Genomic DNA, 18,923 nt, shown 5'->3' on the forward strand with positions numbered 1-18,923 from the left:
CATATAGTATTTCATCCCTCATACAGTAATTCATCCCTCATATAGTAATTCATCCCCCATATAGTATTTCATCCCTCATATAGTATTTCATCCCCCCATATAGTATTTCATCCCTCATATAGTAATTCATCCCCCCATATAGTATTTCATCCCCCCATATAGTATTTCATCCCCCCATATAGTATTTCATCCCTCATATAGTAATTCATCCCTGATATAGTAATTCATCCCCCATATAGTATTTCATCCCCCCATATAGTATTTCATCCCTCATAAAGTAATTCATCCCTCATATAGTATTTCATCCCCCACAGTACTATTCCCCCCCCCCCCTTCTAGTAAGCCAAGTCCCCCGTGTCAATTCACTTACCTTTTGCGTTCCTCTCGCTGTCTTCCCGCGCCGTTCGGGTCTTCAGGGCGGACTGTGAGAGGAGCCTAGCTCCCCTCCCCTCACGTTCGGCACGCTGCCCCGCCTACACACATCCTGACAGCCACATCCGCAAGCCGGATTAAAAGGTCCGCGCGGACTTTTGGGGCTGCCAACCGAGAGGAGGCAGGGGAGCGGCCGACCGAGAGGAGGGAGGGGAGCAGGCGCCCGGCACACAGAAGAGCCGCATTAGACTGGGTAAAGAGCCGCATGTGGCTCGCGAGCCGCGGCTTGCCGACCACTGACCTAGTGCATTCATGTAATTTTTAAGTTTTGGTACTAAAATTTCACTAAATTTTTTATAATATCTCACTGTATATCCATCAGGTCCTGGACTTTTCCCCGACACTGTCCCCTTCAATGCTAATTTTATTTCGTCCTGTGAGATATCTGCATCTAGGGAGTTTAGTTGATCCTCGCTTAATTTTAGTAACCCAGCCGTTTCCAAATATTTCTTTCTTTTTTGGTTCTTCTCACTGTCTATAGTTTCTGAACCTTCCAGGGGGCTTATATTGTACAGTTTCCTGTAATATTCTATGAAGGCTTTGATGATATCTTTATTTGAATGCATCAGGTTTCCTTTAGCATCTTTTATTTTTTCTATATAATTTCTATTTTTCTTTTTCCTCAGGGCTCTCATCAGATACTTTCCAGGTCTTTCTCCCCATCTATATCTCTCACTCAAAACTCTATTATATACTTTTCTCCTCTCCTCTTCTATCATTTCTTTCAATTCTTCTTTCTTTTTTTTTAACTTCAGCTCTATTTCTTTTGTTATTCTATTCTTATGTATTTGTTCTAATTTACCTATTTCTTCTAAGAGCTCATTCATTTTCTCCCTTCTTTCTTTTTTCTTTCTTGGCCCAATCGCCATTAATATTCCTCTTATATACGCTTTATGGGACTCCCACACTGTGGCCATTGACACCTCCCCTGTCTCATTCTCCTTAAAAAAGCGTTCAATCTCCTCCACCTTTTTTCTGAGCTATTTCCTTTTCCACTAAGAGTGTCTCATTCAATTTCCATCCCAGCCCTCTGATTTTCCTCCTCCCCCATTCCATTTTCATAATAACTGGGGCGTGATCTGATAAAGATATTGTCTCTATTTCTACCTGGATCAGATGGTCAATTAATTGATGTTCTATTAATATATGATCTAATCTTGAATATCTCTTATGCATATTTGAGAAGAAAGTATAATCTCTATCTTGCATATGTGTAATTCTCCAGGCATCTACCAATTGACTAATGTGTAATTCTTTTTTCAATAATTTCAGGGCCCTACTTCCTTCTGTCTTTATATGGGAGGTGGCGTCTCTTTGTGGGTCCATACAAAAGTTAAAATCCCCTGCCAGGATCAGACGTCCTTTTTTAAAGTCCATCAACTTCCTCAACACTTTTTTCAGATACTCCTCCGGTTTTTTATTAGGACAGTAGATATTGGCCAGTGTACACTCAATCTCCTGTAACTTGCCCTTTAAAAACAAAAATCTCCCATCTGGATCTGTTTTTCTATCTTCCAACTCAAACCTAATATTCTTTGCCAAACCTATTGCTACCCCTTTTGCTCTTTTAACCGGGGAATCTGCATAGTACCATGTTGGGTGATTTCTAGACCTCAGCCTAACATTTGATTTTATCTCAAGATGTGTCTCCTGTAGAAATATCACTGAGGCAGCTCTATGGTGTAATTCTTTAAATAATCTATATCTTTTCCCAGGGCAGTTCAACCCATTTATATTATATGTTATAAACTGAATCTCTTCCATCTTCCTTAAATTTCCTCTTTTCTCCTCCATCTATATTTTTCATTTCTCTCTCCTTTTCTCATTTCCTCTTCTCCTCCCTTCCTCTCCTCTCCTCCTTCTCCCTTCTCACTTGCTTTTATATCGTCTTTTATCTTGCAGAAAAAACAACCCTTCCAACCTTCCAACCCCTCCCTCCCCCCTCCCCTCCCCCCTCTTTTTAGGCCTAACATTTGCCTACTAATCATTTATGGATTATAAAGTCCACTTTTGACTGTCCATGGACAACTTTCCCCTTGTCTAACCTCCCCATAACTCCCCAAGTCCCACCCAGATTTATCACAGGCACAGAAAAAAAAAAAAAAACGAGGACGGTAGGGTGAGGATAGAAAAAGATAAAGGAGAGAAAAAAAAAAAAACCCTATTTCTCTTCCTCCATCCCTCTCCCCCTCTCCCCTCCCCTCCACCTCCCCCCCCCCCCACATATTGCCAGTCCTCTTTTCTCTTCGTTCTATTTTCCCATTGTTCTTCTTCCCAGCCAGGAATTTCCATTCTTTGGATTTTTAAACTGTCACAGAAATTTTTCAAATCTTCTGGAAACCTGAGGTATGCTGTAGTCCATTTTTCCATCCTATTAAGCATTCGGGAGTCCCCCATCTATATTGCACATTTTGTTCTTTCAACCTTTCCAATAGGGGTCTCAAAGTTCTCCTTCTCCACAAAGTCTCTGGAGCCAGATCTGCATATATCTGTATGTCTCCTCCTTCATACTTAATTACTGATTTTCCCTTGGTCTTCTTCCAGATTTTTTCTTTATCCTGAAGTTCATAGAATTTAACTAGTATATCTCTCGGCCTTTCTTTCCCCAGATTTCTCTGAATTTTTCCTTTTCTAAAGGTTCCTTCTATTTTAGACCTTTCCATTTCAGAGCTGTCTGTTATAGTGTTAAATATTTTACAAACCACCTCTTGCAGACTTTCTCCCTTTGAGTTTTCTGGGACCCCACATATCAAGATGTTTCTCTTCCTGTCTTTGTTTTCTTGTATCTCAACCTTATATAACAGTTTTTCTTGGGCTTTCCCTATATTAGTTAGTTCTTTTTCAAGTTCAGAGGTAGCCTGGGTCTGACCTTTAACTTTCTCCTCCGTTTCCTCAACTCTTTCCAACAGGTGTCCCAGATCACTGCGGTTATTTACCATTTCTTGTTTTATTGTTTTCTCCAGTTCTTTAAACATTTCTGCCATTTCTTTTTTATTAGGTATTTGTAGATCTTTTTCCATCTCTATATTGCCTGATATTTGCTGATTACTAGTATCAAGGCCTAATGATACTCTAGGACTTCTTTCCATACTAAGATCTGCTTCTCCTTTTTCAGTCCTGCTCTGGGGTCTTTCTGGGGTTACGTTTCCTTGGGATGTGTATTTTTTAATTGTACCAGTCTGGGACCCTTTAAGCCCACTTCCTTTTACATTTTTATTTTTCATTTTTCTCTGTGGCACTTATCCTTCTTATACTCCTTTATAAATTCGTGGGTAGGGAGGGGAAATAATTCTTTAAACTTTCAAATCTCTGCCCTGTCCCCCTGCTGGTTTTCCTTTTTCTTTTTTTTTCCTCTTCTTCCTTCCCTCCTCTCCCTCTCCTTCCCCTTAAGCCTCTCTTCTTCTTTCTGCGAACCTCTTCCACCTTTTGTACAGTCTCCAGGGGTCCCCCCTTTCACTTACACTCTATTTCTTGGGGGTCAGCACAATAGTTCCTCAAATGCAAGTCAAAAAGTTCATTCATAATCACTCACCCTCCTCCTATGTCCTCTTCCAGTGAGTGCCTTCTCGCTCAGTTCCTCTGAGGGTCCATTCATGGGGGGGAACTCCCCAGGGTCTCTTCAGACTCCGTGTCCAGGTCTGAGTAGGCTCAAGGGGTATCAGGGGGATAGGGGGAGAATGTGTCGGCCACCGGCAAACAGGTCGGCGTTGCTCTCTCACTGCAAAACGCCGGCCGGCTTCCCGATCTCCCAGTGGTGCCTTGCGGCCGGTCACGTGATCGCGCCGGCCCCCTTCGTCTCCCAGCGTCCAGGGACTCTATCTCTGCCAGTCTCCAGCCGCTCCTCTCTCTCCCGTCGCCTGCATCAACCTCTCCTCCACCGGGAGCCGTCAGGCCAGGTAAGTCCCACACCGCAGGGCTCTAACATGCCTAAGGGGATAGGCTTGGAGGCTTGGGGAGGTCAGACAACGGAGCTCCGTCCACGAGCTCCTACATTGAGCTCTCCCCTGCCGCCATGTTCAGGCCCCGCCCACGCCACAGATCCTGCTTTGTGCAGCAAGAAGCATTCGCTTATCTGTCTTAGCAGTGTAGAATTATTGCCCTCAGAATTCTGCCACAGAGTAAAATTAACCCTGTATTTCTAATGCTGTCAAAAATTTCAGATTATCCTCAGTTAAAACCTTATAGGATAGCTGAGTTTTTTAGTTTCACAAAAGAGTTTAAAGAAGTGTGAGTTTAAAGACGGTTTTATTTGGGTAATTTGGTTATTGTTACTACATCTGTATCTTTTATGTACAACACTGGCCCCTTGTAGTCTGACTATGTTTTAGGTATACTTTATATTAAGATCAATAACACATTTTGTCACAGTTGACACTGCCAGCTGCTACAGAGAAAGTTAGCCACGTTCGTCCCACCATCCAAATTTTGCTATGGGGCCCTGTGATTCTTAGTTATGCCCTCGCAAGAAAACAAAAAAAAAGTGTGGAAATAATGTACTACACTAATTAAATAAATAATAGTTGTGGTTACGGCACCTATAGAATAAACTGTGAAGACTTTAAAGTTAAACTCCAGGGAGATAAAAGCAAGCATTTTCTTGTTATTTTTGTAATGTAGTAAACCTTGTTTTTGACCTTTTGCTATTTCATTTGTATGGAAAAGTTATTATTTCTGACATTCTACTGTAAAGTTTGAGGCCCAGAAGTGTTAATTTCAGGATGAAGCTGGTACAAATAACTAACACAGCTTAAAATCAAGCTTTAACTAAACATCTTTACTTGTTATGATATGTAAAGTGATAAATGGACCCTTTTATGCTCAGATTTGTATGCCATCCAGCTTGTTTTCATTGTTGATTGTAGCAATTTGTGGTTATTTTCAGCTTTGCATCGTCTGGTTCATTCCTCTCCATTTGTGATTTGTGTCTGTGTTCTGTGATTCCATTTATATCCATTCACTCCTCATACCTTCATATATGTATTGCCTCTTCTACAGATGGCAGGTAAGATAAATATAATAGATAATTTCAGGAGCTGCAAGCAAATTATTTTTATATATGGGTACTACATACTTTATAGCAAATATACTGTATTGCAGTTATGGCACCTATAATCAATTCGTTCAACACCCATAACTGCCTTATACAACATGTAAGTTATTTTTAAACTGATGAATATTTAAATATTTGCATTGTTTGAATATTATCTTTATATGAGTAAAAATTGCTTAAAACCAAGTTTTTATTTGCTATGATTTAACTTTATCAGAACATCTAAAACTAATATTTCATTTTAGGGAGATTTTAACATGTTACTTTACCCACCAGACTGTTTTATTTCTTGCAGGCCTTATCTTATATAGTTTCTAATTACACTATATCTTCCTCAGGGGCAGACTGACAACTCATGGGGCCCCCGGGCAATAGGGGATCATGGGGCCCCTGTGTCCTTGCCCAAACTCAAAAAAGCCTATGAAAAAGCTACCAGGGGCATCTCATGGGGCCCTCTACTGACCCCGGGCCCTCGGGCAGTGGCCGGGTTTCCAAATGGTCAGTCCGCCCCTGATCCTCCTAACCATACAGCCTTGTAGCTGTTGCATCAATGGCTAATGTAATTCTTTCTGCTTGCTTTGTGATGTTCAACTAACAAAAATCTAACACTTAGACCTTCTCATAATTATTACAACTCATCTGAAGAGAAAATATATTTTTGTTGATGTCCTAGCATGGTGGTTGACGCTGAGATCTTGGTACCTGACAATCTCTTCCGCATGTAAGGTGTGACTCCAAATCATAAGCTGATCCTCAGGTTCACCCTAACATTTAACTCTCTTCTTACTCAACCACTTAAACTTATCTCAAACCCTAGATCAGCATTACTCATTAAATAAAGCAAAAAAAAAAAAATAATGATAATAATAGTAATAAAATACAGTAAAAAATATACTGTAATTTTACACTTGTGGTCACTGTGGGTAGGAGACCAGCTAAAGGATACCCTTGATTAACCCCTAATACTTTTCAAACCACCTAAAATGTAAACCCTAATCTAACCCTGAACCCCATCTTTCGACTCTAAACTATTACCTCATTCGTACCTTAACCCTTACCATCTTACTTTCATCCTAAAATTTAGTGCAGTACTTCATGCCTTAAACTGTAACCTTAACTCCAAATTTCTAAGTCTAACCCAGTCCCTGTACTTAAACTCTAACCTAAGTTAACCTCTGAAAAAACTTACTTAATTCTTCTTTGCCAAAGCACCATTCTGTTTAGCAACAACGGCCAAATTAATTCAAAGAGAAGGTTATACAGTTTACAGGGTTGTCTGTTTTTAATTAAATGTTAAGATATCAAGTTTTGGCTTACTTACATTTAAGAATTACAGGTCCATAAATTATGTAATTTACAGTATATATCAAAAGTTCAAATTCCACAGCCTTTCCTGTTGTTCACAGATTTTTATATCATGCTTTTTTCTCTCTGTATGTTAGGAGGCTCCTGTGGTGGCAAGAGCTGCTCTCTTCCTGGAGTGTGCACGCTTTGTGCACCGGTGTAATCGTGGAAACTGGCCAGAATGGATGAAAGGACATCATGTTAACATTGCCAAAAAAGGCCTTTCTCGTGGTCGATCTCCTATAGTGGGAAACAAACGTAATCAGAAGCTGCAATGGAATGCAGCCAAGCTGTTCTACCAGTGGGGAGATGTAAGTGCACTTAATAGTTGAGCTCTACAGACTCCTAAAGCTGGTATGGTGTAGTCATTTTACAAATGAGCCATTATGGAATTCATAAACTAATCAATGGCTGTAGAACTGAAATATGAGGTTTCAGTTACCAAGAAAGAGGAGTCCCAGGGTTTGCACAAACAACAAGGCCTATACTTCTGGTAGACTCAATAGCTTCATGGTGACAGAGGAAAATAATTACTAAATATTAGTGACGGCCTATAGATCTAATCAGCAATTGCACTATACTTGATGGTATGATCATTTAATGATATCGCCTAGGTGATGGCATTACATCTGCTCCATGTGATGATGAAGAGGAAAGGGCAACCCATGCCATGCTTTCTTTTTTATTTCAGGATACAAAGAGCATACATTATACCTATGTGCCAGTCATCAAATGCTGTTTATTTTCCGGTGATGGATGGCAGTGCAGTTAATCAAAAGAAAGTGAAAATGTTTTCTAACTAGTAGGCTCCTGGCCTTCAAACTACTACATACATAATATTAATGTTATTTCAGGTAATAGGTGCCCGTCTTAATGAGGTTTGTCACAGCGAAAGTGAAAGTCCAGCCAATCTGCTAGGCCTTATCTATGATGAAGAAACCAAGAGAAGGCTGAGAAAAGAGGATGAGGAAGAAGACTTTTTAGATGACAGTAAGGAGAATCCCTTTACTACAAGAAACCCTGCTTGTAAGGAACTCTGCTTTAGGAGCACTCTATTTCTTTTTTTCTCTTAATAATTCTTGCTTGGATATTTCAGACAGGTTTATCACCTGTTCCTTGTTTCTCATATCAGATCGGCCAGCAGTGTTTTTTATACCAAGTCAGGAGGTTTAAAGGATAACACTCATTCTTTAAACTTCACATTGTCCGAAGTCCTGACCTTGTGTAAAGAGCCTGCTATGGCTGGATCATCCTGAGTGACCAAGATGCAGGTGGCAATCCTACACCGAGGCTGTATGCACAGAACTCTTTGCACGTGCCTTTGGTAGACAGAGTAATAGAGGCCCCCAAAGTTATTCCTTGGATATCAGAGTGAGGTAAAGTTTTCTAAACTCTCTTATCTATCTATGCTGATCTTCAAGTATACTATGGTAAAACTGGAAATTGTTGGGTTTTTAGAGTTACATGACAAAAGTAACAACAGCAACAAAACAAAACTACAAATAGATTGGCTTCAGAAACAGATAAAACGTATGTTTTTTTTAGTTTGACCGCAACGGTTGAGATCAATATGTGCATCATCACAATAAGAGGATAGTGAAATACTAATTGAAGAAATACAATTATTGGATCTATGCATCCTGACACATTTAAAGCATACCCAACAATCTCTAGACTAAAGAAAATGAAAATTCGCATTGGTTTTAAAGATGAATATGCCCAGTAATTCTATTGGAGAACTACATAGCATTGCTCTATGATGTCTCTGTGATCTTTATTTCTTTAGCTGAAATGGAATAAAGATTACAATGTAAATTATTCATAGCTTCTACATCCCCTAACCTAAAGTGCAGCATCTGTTTGTGTCCAGATGGGTCTATACCATGTGCCTTATTGCTCTGTGGAAAATACTATGTTTATATGTCTTTAAGGCTCTTTCTGTGCAGTCTGTCTCCATATATTTCCAAGGCATTATGTTCTAAATTATCTAAACTATAATAGAATTATTTGACCGTCCAGTTATTTTCCCTTAAATACCAAAACCACAAATGTAAGCAAAAATGTAAAAGTGACAAAGGAATAGAAAGTGTATTGTTTTATTTCCTAACATTGGTTCTGTTTAAATGCCTCACCACTGAAGCATGTCTACAAATAATGCCTTGGCCATATGTGTGCAAACTACAATTCTACTAACTAGAAAATGCCAACATGTTAAACATTTTCTAGCTGGCAGCGAATTCAAGATAAAATTAATATACAGCTTTTGCAATGTTAAAACCTAAGGGTTGTGCTTACTTTAACTGGCAACTAACCTTACTCTATTAAACAAAAACAGCAGATATAATGAATAAGTCACTGTGTATGAACCAGATGTTTTTTGTACATTTATTGTACATTTTTTAAATAGCCATGGGTATGCATTTTATATCACTTGAACAATTTCACTTTTACAGCATTAAGAGTTAAAAATATGAAGGGCAAAGGAAAAAAATTTGAATACATTTTTTTCCCAATTAATAAGAGGAATTTTTAGAAAACAGTTTTTTAGTAAAGGAATATAAAATACAGTGCAATGGGTGTTTCACAGTTTGGGGTAATTTTTACTTTAGTCTGTGATTATTGATTGATAGAGGTTCGATTTTGGCTTTAAAGTAAAAATAAATAGAAATCATTTGCATTACTAGTGTCACTAACTTGTTTTGTAATGTTGAAGGCAGGGGCGGACTGACAACTCATGGGGCCCCCGGGCAATAGGGGATCATGGGGCCCCTGTGTCCTTGCCTAAACTCAAAAAAGCCTATGAAAAAGGTACCAGGGGCATCTCATGGGGCCCCCTACTGACCCCGAGTTTCCAAATGGTCAGTCCGCCCCTGGTTGAAGGACATTTCACTACTTATCCAAGTAGCATCTTTAGCTAGATGATTAGTGAAATGTACTTCTGGGTTTTTGTGTCTACATAGAAAACCAAAGCTCATATGATTATAATATTACAATCATGTTAAAAGTTAAGCTGGCTATTATGTTACATAATATTTAGACATACCTGTATATGGATCAGCCAACAATCTCACAATGGGAGAAATTTATAAAAAGTGGAGCAGCCAGATTCTGGAGCAGCTGTGCATGGCAACCAATGAGCTTCCATCTTTAGCTTGTTCAGTTAAGATTTGAAAATGAGCGATAGAAGCTGATTGGTTGCCTTACACAACTGTTCCAGATTCTGTCATCTCCAATCTTGATCAATTCAATGTCTCTTAGGCCAGTTTCTTCACAAAACAAAAGAAAGCCAGTCACAAGTGGGTGGGTTTTTTTTTCAGGGCAGTGTGGGAGAGAGGTGGGGGGAGGACTGCATGCAGATAGTCCAAATAAAATAATTGCAATCCAACATGGTTTTGTAACTTGCCCAATTTCTTTGTTCCTCAAGACTGCTAGTTTGAGGCTGTTGAGTACTTTTCCATCAACAATGGATCTTCACCCAATAAAGGCCAGTTCAAAAGATTGCTATCTAATAGGCTATCTGCCCATTTCTGTGTATCTAAAGCTATTTTTTAGTTTTGGGTAGAGTAGACATAGGATAATGTTTGCTGTCTGTGTCACGCTGGAGAGATTTTCCTTCACTTTCTTTTCTAGAGGTGCAAGTAAAGGAATTCCTATATTAGAAAGCTGACATAGAAACAAGGGTTCTCACTGGAGGATTTACCCTCACTTCTTGCTTTAGTGACAACTCTGCTTACTTTCTGTCTTAGTGACAGCAGTTACCAGGACACATAGACACAATGTAAATGCATTATTCCTTATTGGGCCATTTTACTTAAAGTATTTAGCCACTTAGTAATGCTGTACCTATTTTAAAATGAAACAAAATACATTTCATCACTAAAAAGCATTCACCTTTCCTGAAGGCTGGGGCTACAAAGTTGAATAAGCAATTAAATCTGAACTCCAAGAATGTTAAAGCACAGTTTATTCAGTGATGGATAGTTTAAAAACGTATTAGAGGCACGTTTATGCAGAACTAACCTAAGTACCTGCATCTATATCAATATCAGACTCCTCTAAACCTCTTCATGCTTTCAGATTAAGGGAAGAGGAGGATAGAGGGATAGAGCAGAGATTTGACTTAATGAGTGTAATACTGTTCCTTTATTGTCCAGCCATGGGATGGTGTGGGTTCTGGACCAGGCTGTATTGCTTAATTGCAGTCATTTGCAGTGGTTTCTAGGATCTGGCTTGGCTGTTTGTCAGGAAAGCCTGCATGGCAAGACTGGCTGAACAGTATTTCAGATATTTTGTCAGATATAATAGAAAATAGTTATGTATTTTAACTTTGTATTTAGCTGTGTGCCTGGAGTTTAGTTTTAAGACCTTGCTGCCAGCCACCTCATTTGAAATCAATAAACGGTCAACTATGTAGCTCTGGGTTTATTTTGCTAATAATCAATTACTTCTCCTGAATGGAGAAATAAACTGTTACAAACTTTGTTACACTTAGAACAACCCAAATATCTGGATCATGCATAAAGACTTAAAAGAGAATGTAACACGTTTGTTACAAAAATGATGCAAATTTGTTCAAGTTAAAGTGACCATTTTATGCTGGTTATGTTGTCCATGTAATGGCTTTTTATGTTTTTTAATCATGTGTATGTGGGAATATTTGTATTATCAGATGTGCAACCAGATCAAATATAGGAAAATATAGTATAATATTTTTTTAAATGCAATTGACTATTCTAAATTTGAATCAATATTTTAGAGTATATTTTGAAGACTATGCATTTTATGTTTTTTGTGTTAGAGAAATAATTTGGACTGTTGAATACAGGCAACCTGATGAATAAATCATCTTGCCTTGTTTTATACTCTGGTTGCACTTTTCTGAATGATTAACATTGCTTTCTTTTTCTAGCTATAATATACTGCATGCATCTTACATGTTGATTATTATATGGTCTTTGCATGCATGTTGTTGAAACATGTTGAGAATTCTGCCCATTTTAATAGTTCTTTAATAGTAAAATATCCCATAGTATTCTCTAATGACATACTATGAAATAATGTAGGATACCACAATATAGTCTATTATATGAAATAAATATATAAGTAATTGTTACATTCATCAATATAGAGAAAGAAGGCAGAGCATTAAGGCACTTTGCATTTTTTTATGCCATTGTACTTAACCTCTGTACAGGACAAGAGCCTAACACCAGCCATAGAGTACAGAGGTGAAAGTTAGAACATCTGTCAGATTTTGATGCTGTCTCTGTCCTTTTTGGGGAGATTTTCCTCTCTTCTTTTGTCCTGTCATCCATACAGGTAGTGAGGGGATGTCTAACATATGAAGGCACAAGAATAAATAACTCCAGCTCTTTTTAGTAGAGTATAGAAGCATGACAACCTTCTGTCAGGTCACTTCCTGTCCTGGTGGCAACTTGTGACAGGCTGTCACTGGGACAGGAAGTGAGGGCAAATCTCCACAGTGGGGAAACTAACTGTAATCAAAACTGGTAGAGGTACTAGGCTCTACCAACAACAAAAAAGAAAAACACAAGCTGGGCATCGATACTTTTTTTTAAAGAATTGCAGTGACTATGGTAAGATATTAGGATTTAGTAGCCTCACGATAAGTTATTTAGGATATTCTACCTCCAATCCCTCTCCACTCTGCCTTTAGTTATACTTTATAACCCCTGTGTGTTTTTTTGCCATGTGTGTCCCATTGGGGAGATTTACCTTCACTTCACTGTCCCATAGCCAACACAGGAAGTGAGAAGAAATCCTTCAAATTTAAGGGAATCCCTCCCCCCACGCCCACAGGTCAGGTTGGAAGACTTCCCTCTATTACTTTTCTGGGGACAACCCAACATTTGGGATTTTCTTTTACTTGGCCTTTCAGTGATAATGGTAAGCAGGACAAATTGAGAGGATGTATCTCTGTAACGGGGGCACAGACAGCATTAAACTCCTTTTCGGTGTTCTAATTCCTCTCCTCTCTTTCTAAAACTAAAAAAAAAAAAAAGGTTTTTTTAGTGCTGATTGTAACGTATGTACATATATATATATATATATATATATATATATATATATATATATTCAACGCATGTGCACATGCCTGGTAGTGAATGTCAATGTTAGAAGCTTTAAAGACAGGTGTTATTTCTGGGGGGGGGGATGTCAGGGTCAAAGGTTAGGTGGGCAATAGTGACCAATACTTCATCACCCCCAATTAGGATCTGTCCAATTTGGCAGCAACCTCATATGCCTACAACCCAGTTACAAGTCCTTGGTTATTGCTGTCATACATTTATACCCTACAAATTAATACATTTTTGAAACTCAAGTTGTTGGCATGAACAGCTTGCAGGCATCATTTTTCCAGCATAGGTTGGATTTCTTTACTTTAATTCAAGAATCGACCATAGGATAATTTTATCATTGAGACTTTGTCTTATAGGTAAAGCAGTTTCTCAACATGTTTTAAATTTTCAGGACATATCTGACAGACTGTTCAATTATGGATCCATATGAGCATCAATATATTTACATTTTGAGAAAAAAAATTAAATACCCATAATTGCACAGATATTGTCTTGATGCACACTAAATAATGTAAATATATTCGTAAATGTTCAATGTCTGCAATGCCATACTCTTCCCTCATTATTTGGCATCTATTCTAATTTCACCCCTTGACTTTATTTATTTTATTCTTTCAGGTTGGCTTTTTTCATTTTTTATTTCTCATACCTGCATCCTTTACATCCTTGCCTCCTCATAGTTTCACAATGAAAAACTGCACTCGGACGCAAGTCTGATGTGTAGCTATAGCACAGCGGTCAATCCAGTGAGCGACCCCTGTGAATCATAAAGCAAGAAAGCAGATGCTGATTTAATCCTCCATGTAGCTGAAAATCAAAGGTTACACGGAGGCATTAAATCAAATTGGTACATTTAGTAGCTGACATCTAATATAATGGTTAGGAAGGGATGACAGAGCAGACACTTCAACCTACCAGAAATCATTCATCATTCAGGTCACACTCTGTACTGTGTTTATAACTGTCTTTATAAGCAAGTTTAAAGCTGTCACCAGGCACAAAAACTTTCATTTACATTAATATTCTTTAATAACAACAAAAGATATAAATCAATGTTGTGTGCTTCAAATGCTTTTACAAACTCAGTTATTATTTTGTAAAAGTATCAGTGATTTCATGACTGTGCTGCACATAGCCTATGAAGAGCTATGGGAGGAACCCAACAGGCCCCACCCACTACAGACTGCCTGCAGAAAACTAAAGGAGGGAAGGCCACCCACCAGGAGAAAGAGCAGCAGTGACTGGTATTTATTACAGGAAGCTCCTGCACAGAGGTAAAGTTTCACACTGTACAGATCTGGAAGAGTTACGCTGATCACACCAAGATTCAAGTAAGAATGCACATGCTTCTGGTACATAGGCAGTATTAGCTCACCCAGAGTTCAGTTCTGAATAACATTTACACATTAATATGTGAAATTGGTTCCAGAAAGGGGCATAGCACTTCTTAGTTTTAGGTAAGGTGGAGAAAGATTTGAGACTGTGTCATTCATTTTGTGTCTTCAAGGGGGAAATTACCCCTCACTGCCTGTCATGTGATCACAGAAAAATGTGGAGGAAACTGCCCCTGGTGGACTCAGACCACAATAAAAACTGACAGAGATTCTTACTTTCTCTTCCAAGTACTGAGAAAAGTCCTTGTATTGCTGTGTCTCCACTGGAGAAATTTGGTTCACATTCACCACTGACACAAAGCTCTCCAATGGAGACATGAGCAGTGGAAAAAAGAACTAATAAGAGTTGTAACCCTTTTTCCACTCAATCCATAACTCATAAAAAGGTTTTGGCTGACCTTGGGCTTTACATTTTAGTTCTGTAAATCACAGCACTCCTGCACAGACAGTTTTTTTACCTTAATGCGTTATCTGTCCCCCAGCCCCCCCCCCCCCAACTGTCGACTAAAGCAGCCTTTCTCAACCAGGGTGCCAGCACCCTGGGGGTGTCTTGAGGTTTCTTCATGGGTGCTTTGCCAAAATGTCTAAAAATTGCCCAAAACTTGTATACAAGCCTGCAGGTGGAACACGCCTGCCTATTAGTTACACAAAGCCACAGGTTTTCTTTGTGCACTATTATGACCTGCTAGCCGCTGGCGTCCTGACAACCAATGACATCATCAGTTGATAAGGAGGATGACAGCTGCCTGCACAGCATCCTAGTTTGACCCTCCCCTGCCCATTCCCATCAGTGCTGGGGTCACATTAGCTCAGTGATGGAGAAAAACTGAGGGAGAAGAGAAACATTGGAATACTACTCAGTACAAGTGTGCAAAAGTGTATTTGCTTTGGAAGAATAAATCACCTCTAATGTTGGGTGTCCTACATGTGTGGATGTTGCGATGTTATATAAAACTATTAGAATAGTTTTTCACATATTAGAATGGGGTGCCCTTTTAAAATTATGGACAGTCTAGAGGCACTTCATTTTAGATTGGGGTGCCTCAAAACTGTCCATAATTTTAAAGGATGCCTCGGGACTGTAAATAATTTTAAAGGGTGCCTTGACCGAAAAAAGGTTGAGAAGCACTAGACTAGAGTCTCCCTTCTCATACTTACCTACATCGATCCAGTGCTGTGCCCATTTGCAGCAGCACTGGTCTCTCCCCCTGCTCTCATAGGACAGACTGATAGCACTGGAAGCCATTGGCATCTGCTACTGTCAATCATATCCAATGAGGAGGGAGCAGAGGGCTTGACAGAGCTATTCTGTGTGTCCATATAGTGGGAGAACCCGCACATGCTATGGGGGCACATTCAGGAGAGGAGGACTGGACAGCACCAGTAGGGGACTCCGAAAAAGAGGTAAGGGGCCGCTCTGTGCAATATCCTTGCACAGAGCAGGTAAGTATAAACCTCTTTTTTAATTTTAGGTTAAAAAAAGAAAATTATCACTTTACGTCACATCAGCTTTAAGGTTTACTTAAAGTGGAAATACACTGCTTCTGAGCACCACAAGCCAAAAATGCTATTTATTTCATTGTCAATATTCAAAGCAACCTCCCCAATTCATCCATGTCTCCATGTTTTATTTTGCTTAGAAACCATTTTGAAAAACACCCCCTGGAATTTCTGGCAGAGGTCATCTTGAGTAAGGGCAGATGATTCATGTAACACTTACTTCCTGGAATCCATCTGTCCTTTAGCTCAGGCATTGGCTGAGCTGAGAACCCTCCCTCCCCTCCTGAAGACTGCTGGGATGTATGACATCATTTGCCTAGGCATGGAAAAAGTGTTACAAGTCTGCCTTGAAAAATGTAAAACAAGTAAATATGATATAATTTCCTATCTATTTACTAATGGTAGCACCATGAGGATTACAAATAGCCAATGTTGATTGAGAAAGTGAAGTTCTACTTTAAGTAAACCTTACTCCAGTTTTACCTTTTAAAATTAAAAATTAAAATTCTTGCTTAGGGTCTAACACCACAAATGTCTGATATTACAATTATATTAGCCAGAAAAACTCTCCCTTACCCCCTTTTCTACTAACTTTTCCTGACTTCGTGGGTAATTTTTGCCAGCTGCCTACCTATTGTCCTGTTGTACTGATTCAATAGTCAGCAAGGGCTGGATATCAGGATGGCAGTGGCTCAGGCTTAACAATGAAGTAAGGAATTACTTAGATTTAGTCAAACTAAATCAAACAGACACACAATAGAAGCTCTTCTGGTTAAGCAACATAAAAGCTGACCATAGACAATTCCAGTCGGCTGACCAAAAAAAAATTAATGGATTCCCCCTTTCACACATTCATCCTCCCCATTGTATTCTGACAGCGGGACCCCTCTGCTGCCAGCATACATTGATCATCGTTGCAACCAGTTGGCTGCATACCCTGATTGAACACAAATTGTTCAACAGCCCTGTTCAATCGCTGTTGATTGCTAGGTAGACTACTCTTAAATGGGAATGGCCATTGGTTTATTGAAATTTGTCCAGTCCCTGCTGATCCAGGTGAAATTTGATCCAACTATGGTCGTCTTAAGTCTTTTACTTTTGAAAGATTATAATTTATTTCAGGTTCATTTTAGTCCAGCTCAGGCAGTCTATGGAAATACTATTTAGAGGGTTGGCTGAACTTATTGACATAGTCCTCCAATCAACTTCTACTGCATGTTGTTCAGCAGTAAATTTCAGAGCATGTTGTGATGCCTACAGGGTCAGTGTTCACTATAAACCATTTGAAGAGTGAGGATCAATTAAGTGATTTGGTAAATGGTTCTGGGCCACAATGATCAGAATTTCAAACTTTTTATTTGAATAGGATAATTAAAAAGTAGGGATGCACTGATACCAATACTGTTCTGGTATCAGTGCTGATACCAAGTCTTTTCATACTTGTACTTGTGAAAAGGCTCCTGATACCTGAAACCGATACTTTATGGTGCGATTTTCATAAATACAAAATGTCTGGATGCAAATTGCACCGAAAAGAAAATCATGGAATTTGAACAGGAATGCAATTCCTCTCCAAATCACTTTCATTTTCCTCACTGTTCCAGTGTGAACCCAGGCGTGTCAGAACCTGGGTGTCAAAAGCTGGGGATTTCTGTCCTCTCAGTGCAAGGATGACAGTATGAGCTAGACGGCTTTTGTTTGGTCAGCACTGCCACAGTGCTGACCAATCAGAAGCTGTCTAGCCCCTACTGTCATCGCTGCAAGGAGAGGAGAGAAAACTGCGGGGATTTCAAATCCCTAGACCTGTGAAGCGACTTTCTCTGCTCTCCTTGCAGGGATGACAGCTTTTCCTTCTGTGACAGCATGGGATCTGTGCAGGGAGGTTTCCCACACTGCTCCTGTGTGAACTCAGACTATGACAAGCCTGGGTTCACACAGGAGCAGTGAGGAAACTGCATGCGATTTGGACAGGAATTGCAATGCCAGCGGTAGGCAGTAGAGAGTGGGGGAGAAGCGCACCAAATCTCCTGCTTTCAATTTTGGTGGTCTTTCAAGAAGTGCTCCAAACTTGCAGGATATAATAGAAGTGTGCTTCCCTGGTTTCAGGTACAGGGCCATATCAGAGGGCTTCTACGGCCACATGTGGCCTGGGGGGCACAGGTTTAGCACCCCTGCTATAAACTGTGCCTGACTGTGCTACTGTTGTTTGTAGCTTTCTTTGAACCCTACAGGCATAACAATTTCCATGAACAACTATGTTGAACATTACTAAAGTGAAAACTAACCACGGCACGGGTCCTTCACTTCTTTAGACCTCAGTAGAGGTTTTGCTTATATCCTGTTGTTATTTGGCCTACCTATTTTTAAAATAAAAAATATGATTTTAATTTCCATTTACTTGGGTAACATATTTAGAAAACAAATGCCAATTTGATTGAAAAAAATATATAAACTTTAGCAGTACAAGATAAAACAAGAAACAGAATACAAACATTTAAGATAATTGGAGTAAAAACTTGCAATGTTTGGGACTGGCAATCCTGGATTGGAGACCTTATATATGTTCTTCTTTCTGACCCATGATGGCTGATCTCTGGTGTTGGAGGTCTGGTTGTGTCAGTCTCATGTTGGTACATTTCTAGGCATCCACTGCTCCCCTTACCAAAAATATCAATTTATAGGTTCCGTAAACCCTACAAAGTGCGGCTGCCCTTTTGCTCTGAAGATGTCTGCATGTCAGTTGCTCCTGGAGATCACCACTTTCTTAAGGGAAACATTCCCATGCCTGCCCAGGCCTAGGGCTGAGCCTCTTGTGGTATGTCAAATGCAACAATATATTATCATTTGATTTTGTTTTTTGTTTTTTCTGAAGCTTTATATCGATAATGGTAGGTCATTGGGAATACATCAAATTCAAATGTTCAATTTCAAACGTTCTTCATGTTGCATATCCTGAGGTTAAATATGATCTAGCAATAATGTAATGCAAGAACTGTTGTTAAGTAAATGATACAACCATGTTCTGGACCATTTAATGATACAAACTAAAGGGAGGAGAAAACTAAACAAATATATATTCCATATTTGGAAATTAAATATATA

At 39.2% G+C, this 18,923-nt stretch overlaps 1 protein-coding gene across 9 annotated transcripts in view; it reads left to right on the forward strand.

The window, feature by feature from the left end:
* UNC80 (unc-80 subunit of NALCN channel complex) overlaps positions 1-18,923 on the forward strand; it is a 223,535-nt gene that overhangs the window by 66,850 nt on the left and 137,762 nt on the right. For all 9 annotated transcript variants that reach the window (XM_089672076.1, XM_089672101.1, XM_089672110.1 and 6 more), the window contains exons 24-26: positions 6,925-7,137; positions 7,681-7,852; positions 18,503-18,636. In XM_089672076.1, the coding sequence (XP_089528202.1) occupies positions 6,925-7,137; positions 7,681-7,852; positions 18,503-18,636 (519 nt within the window). The remainder of the gene's footprint in view (positions 1-6,924; positions 7,138-7,680; positions 7,853-18,502; positions 18,637-18,923) is intronic.

This window comes from Staurois parvus, unplaced genomic scaffold (assembly GCF_062004578.1).
Source record: "Staurois parvus isolate SC_StPar_1 unplaced genomic scaffold, SC_StPar_1.0 ptg000011l, whole genome shotgun sequence".
NCBI lineage: Eukaryota > Metazoa > Chordata > Amphibia > Anura > Ranidae > Staurois > Staurois parvus.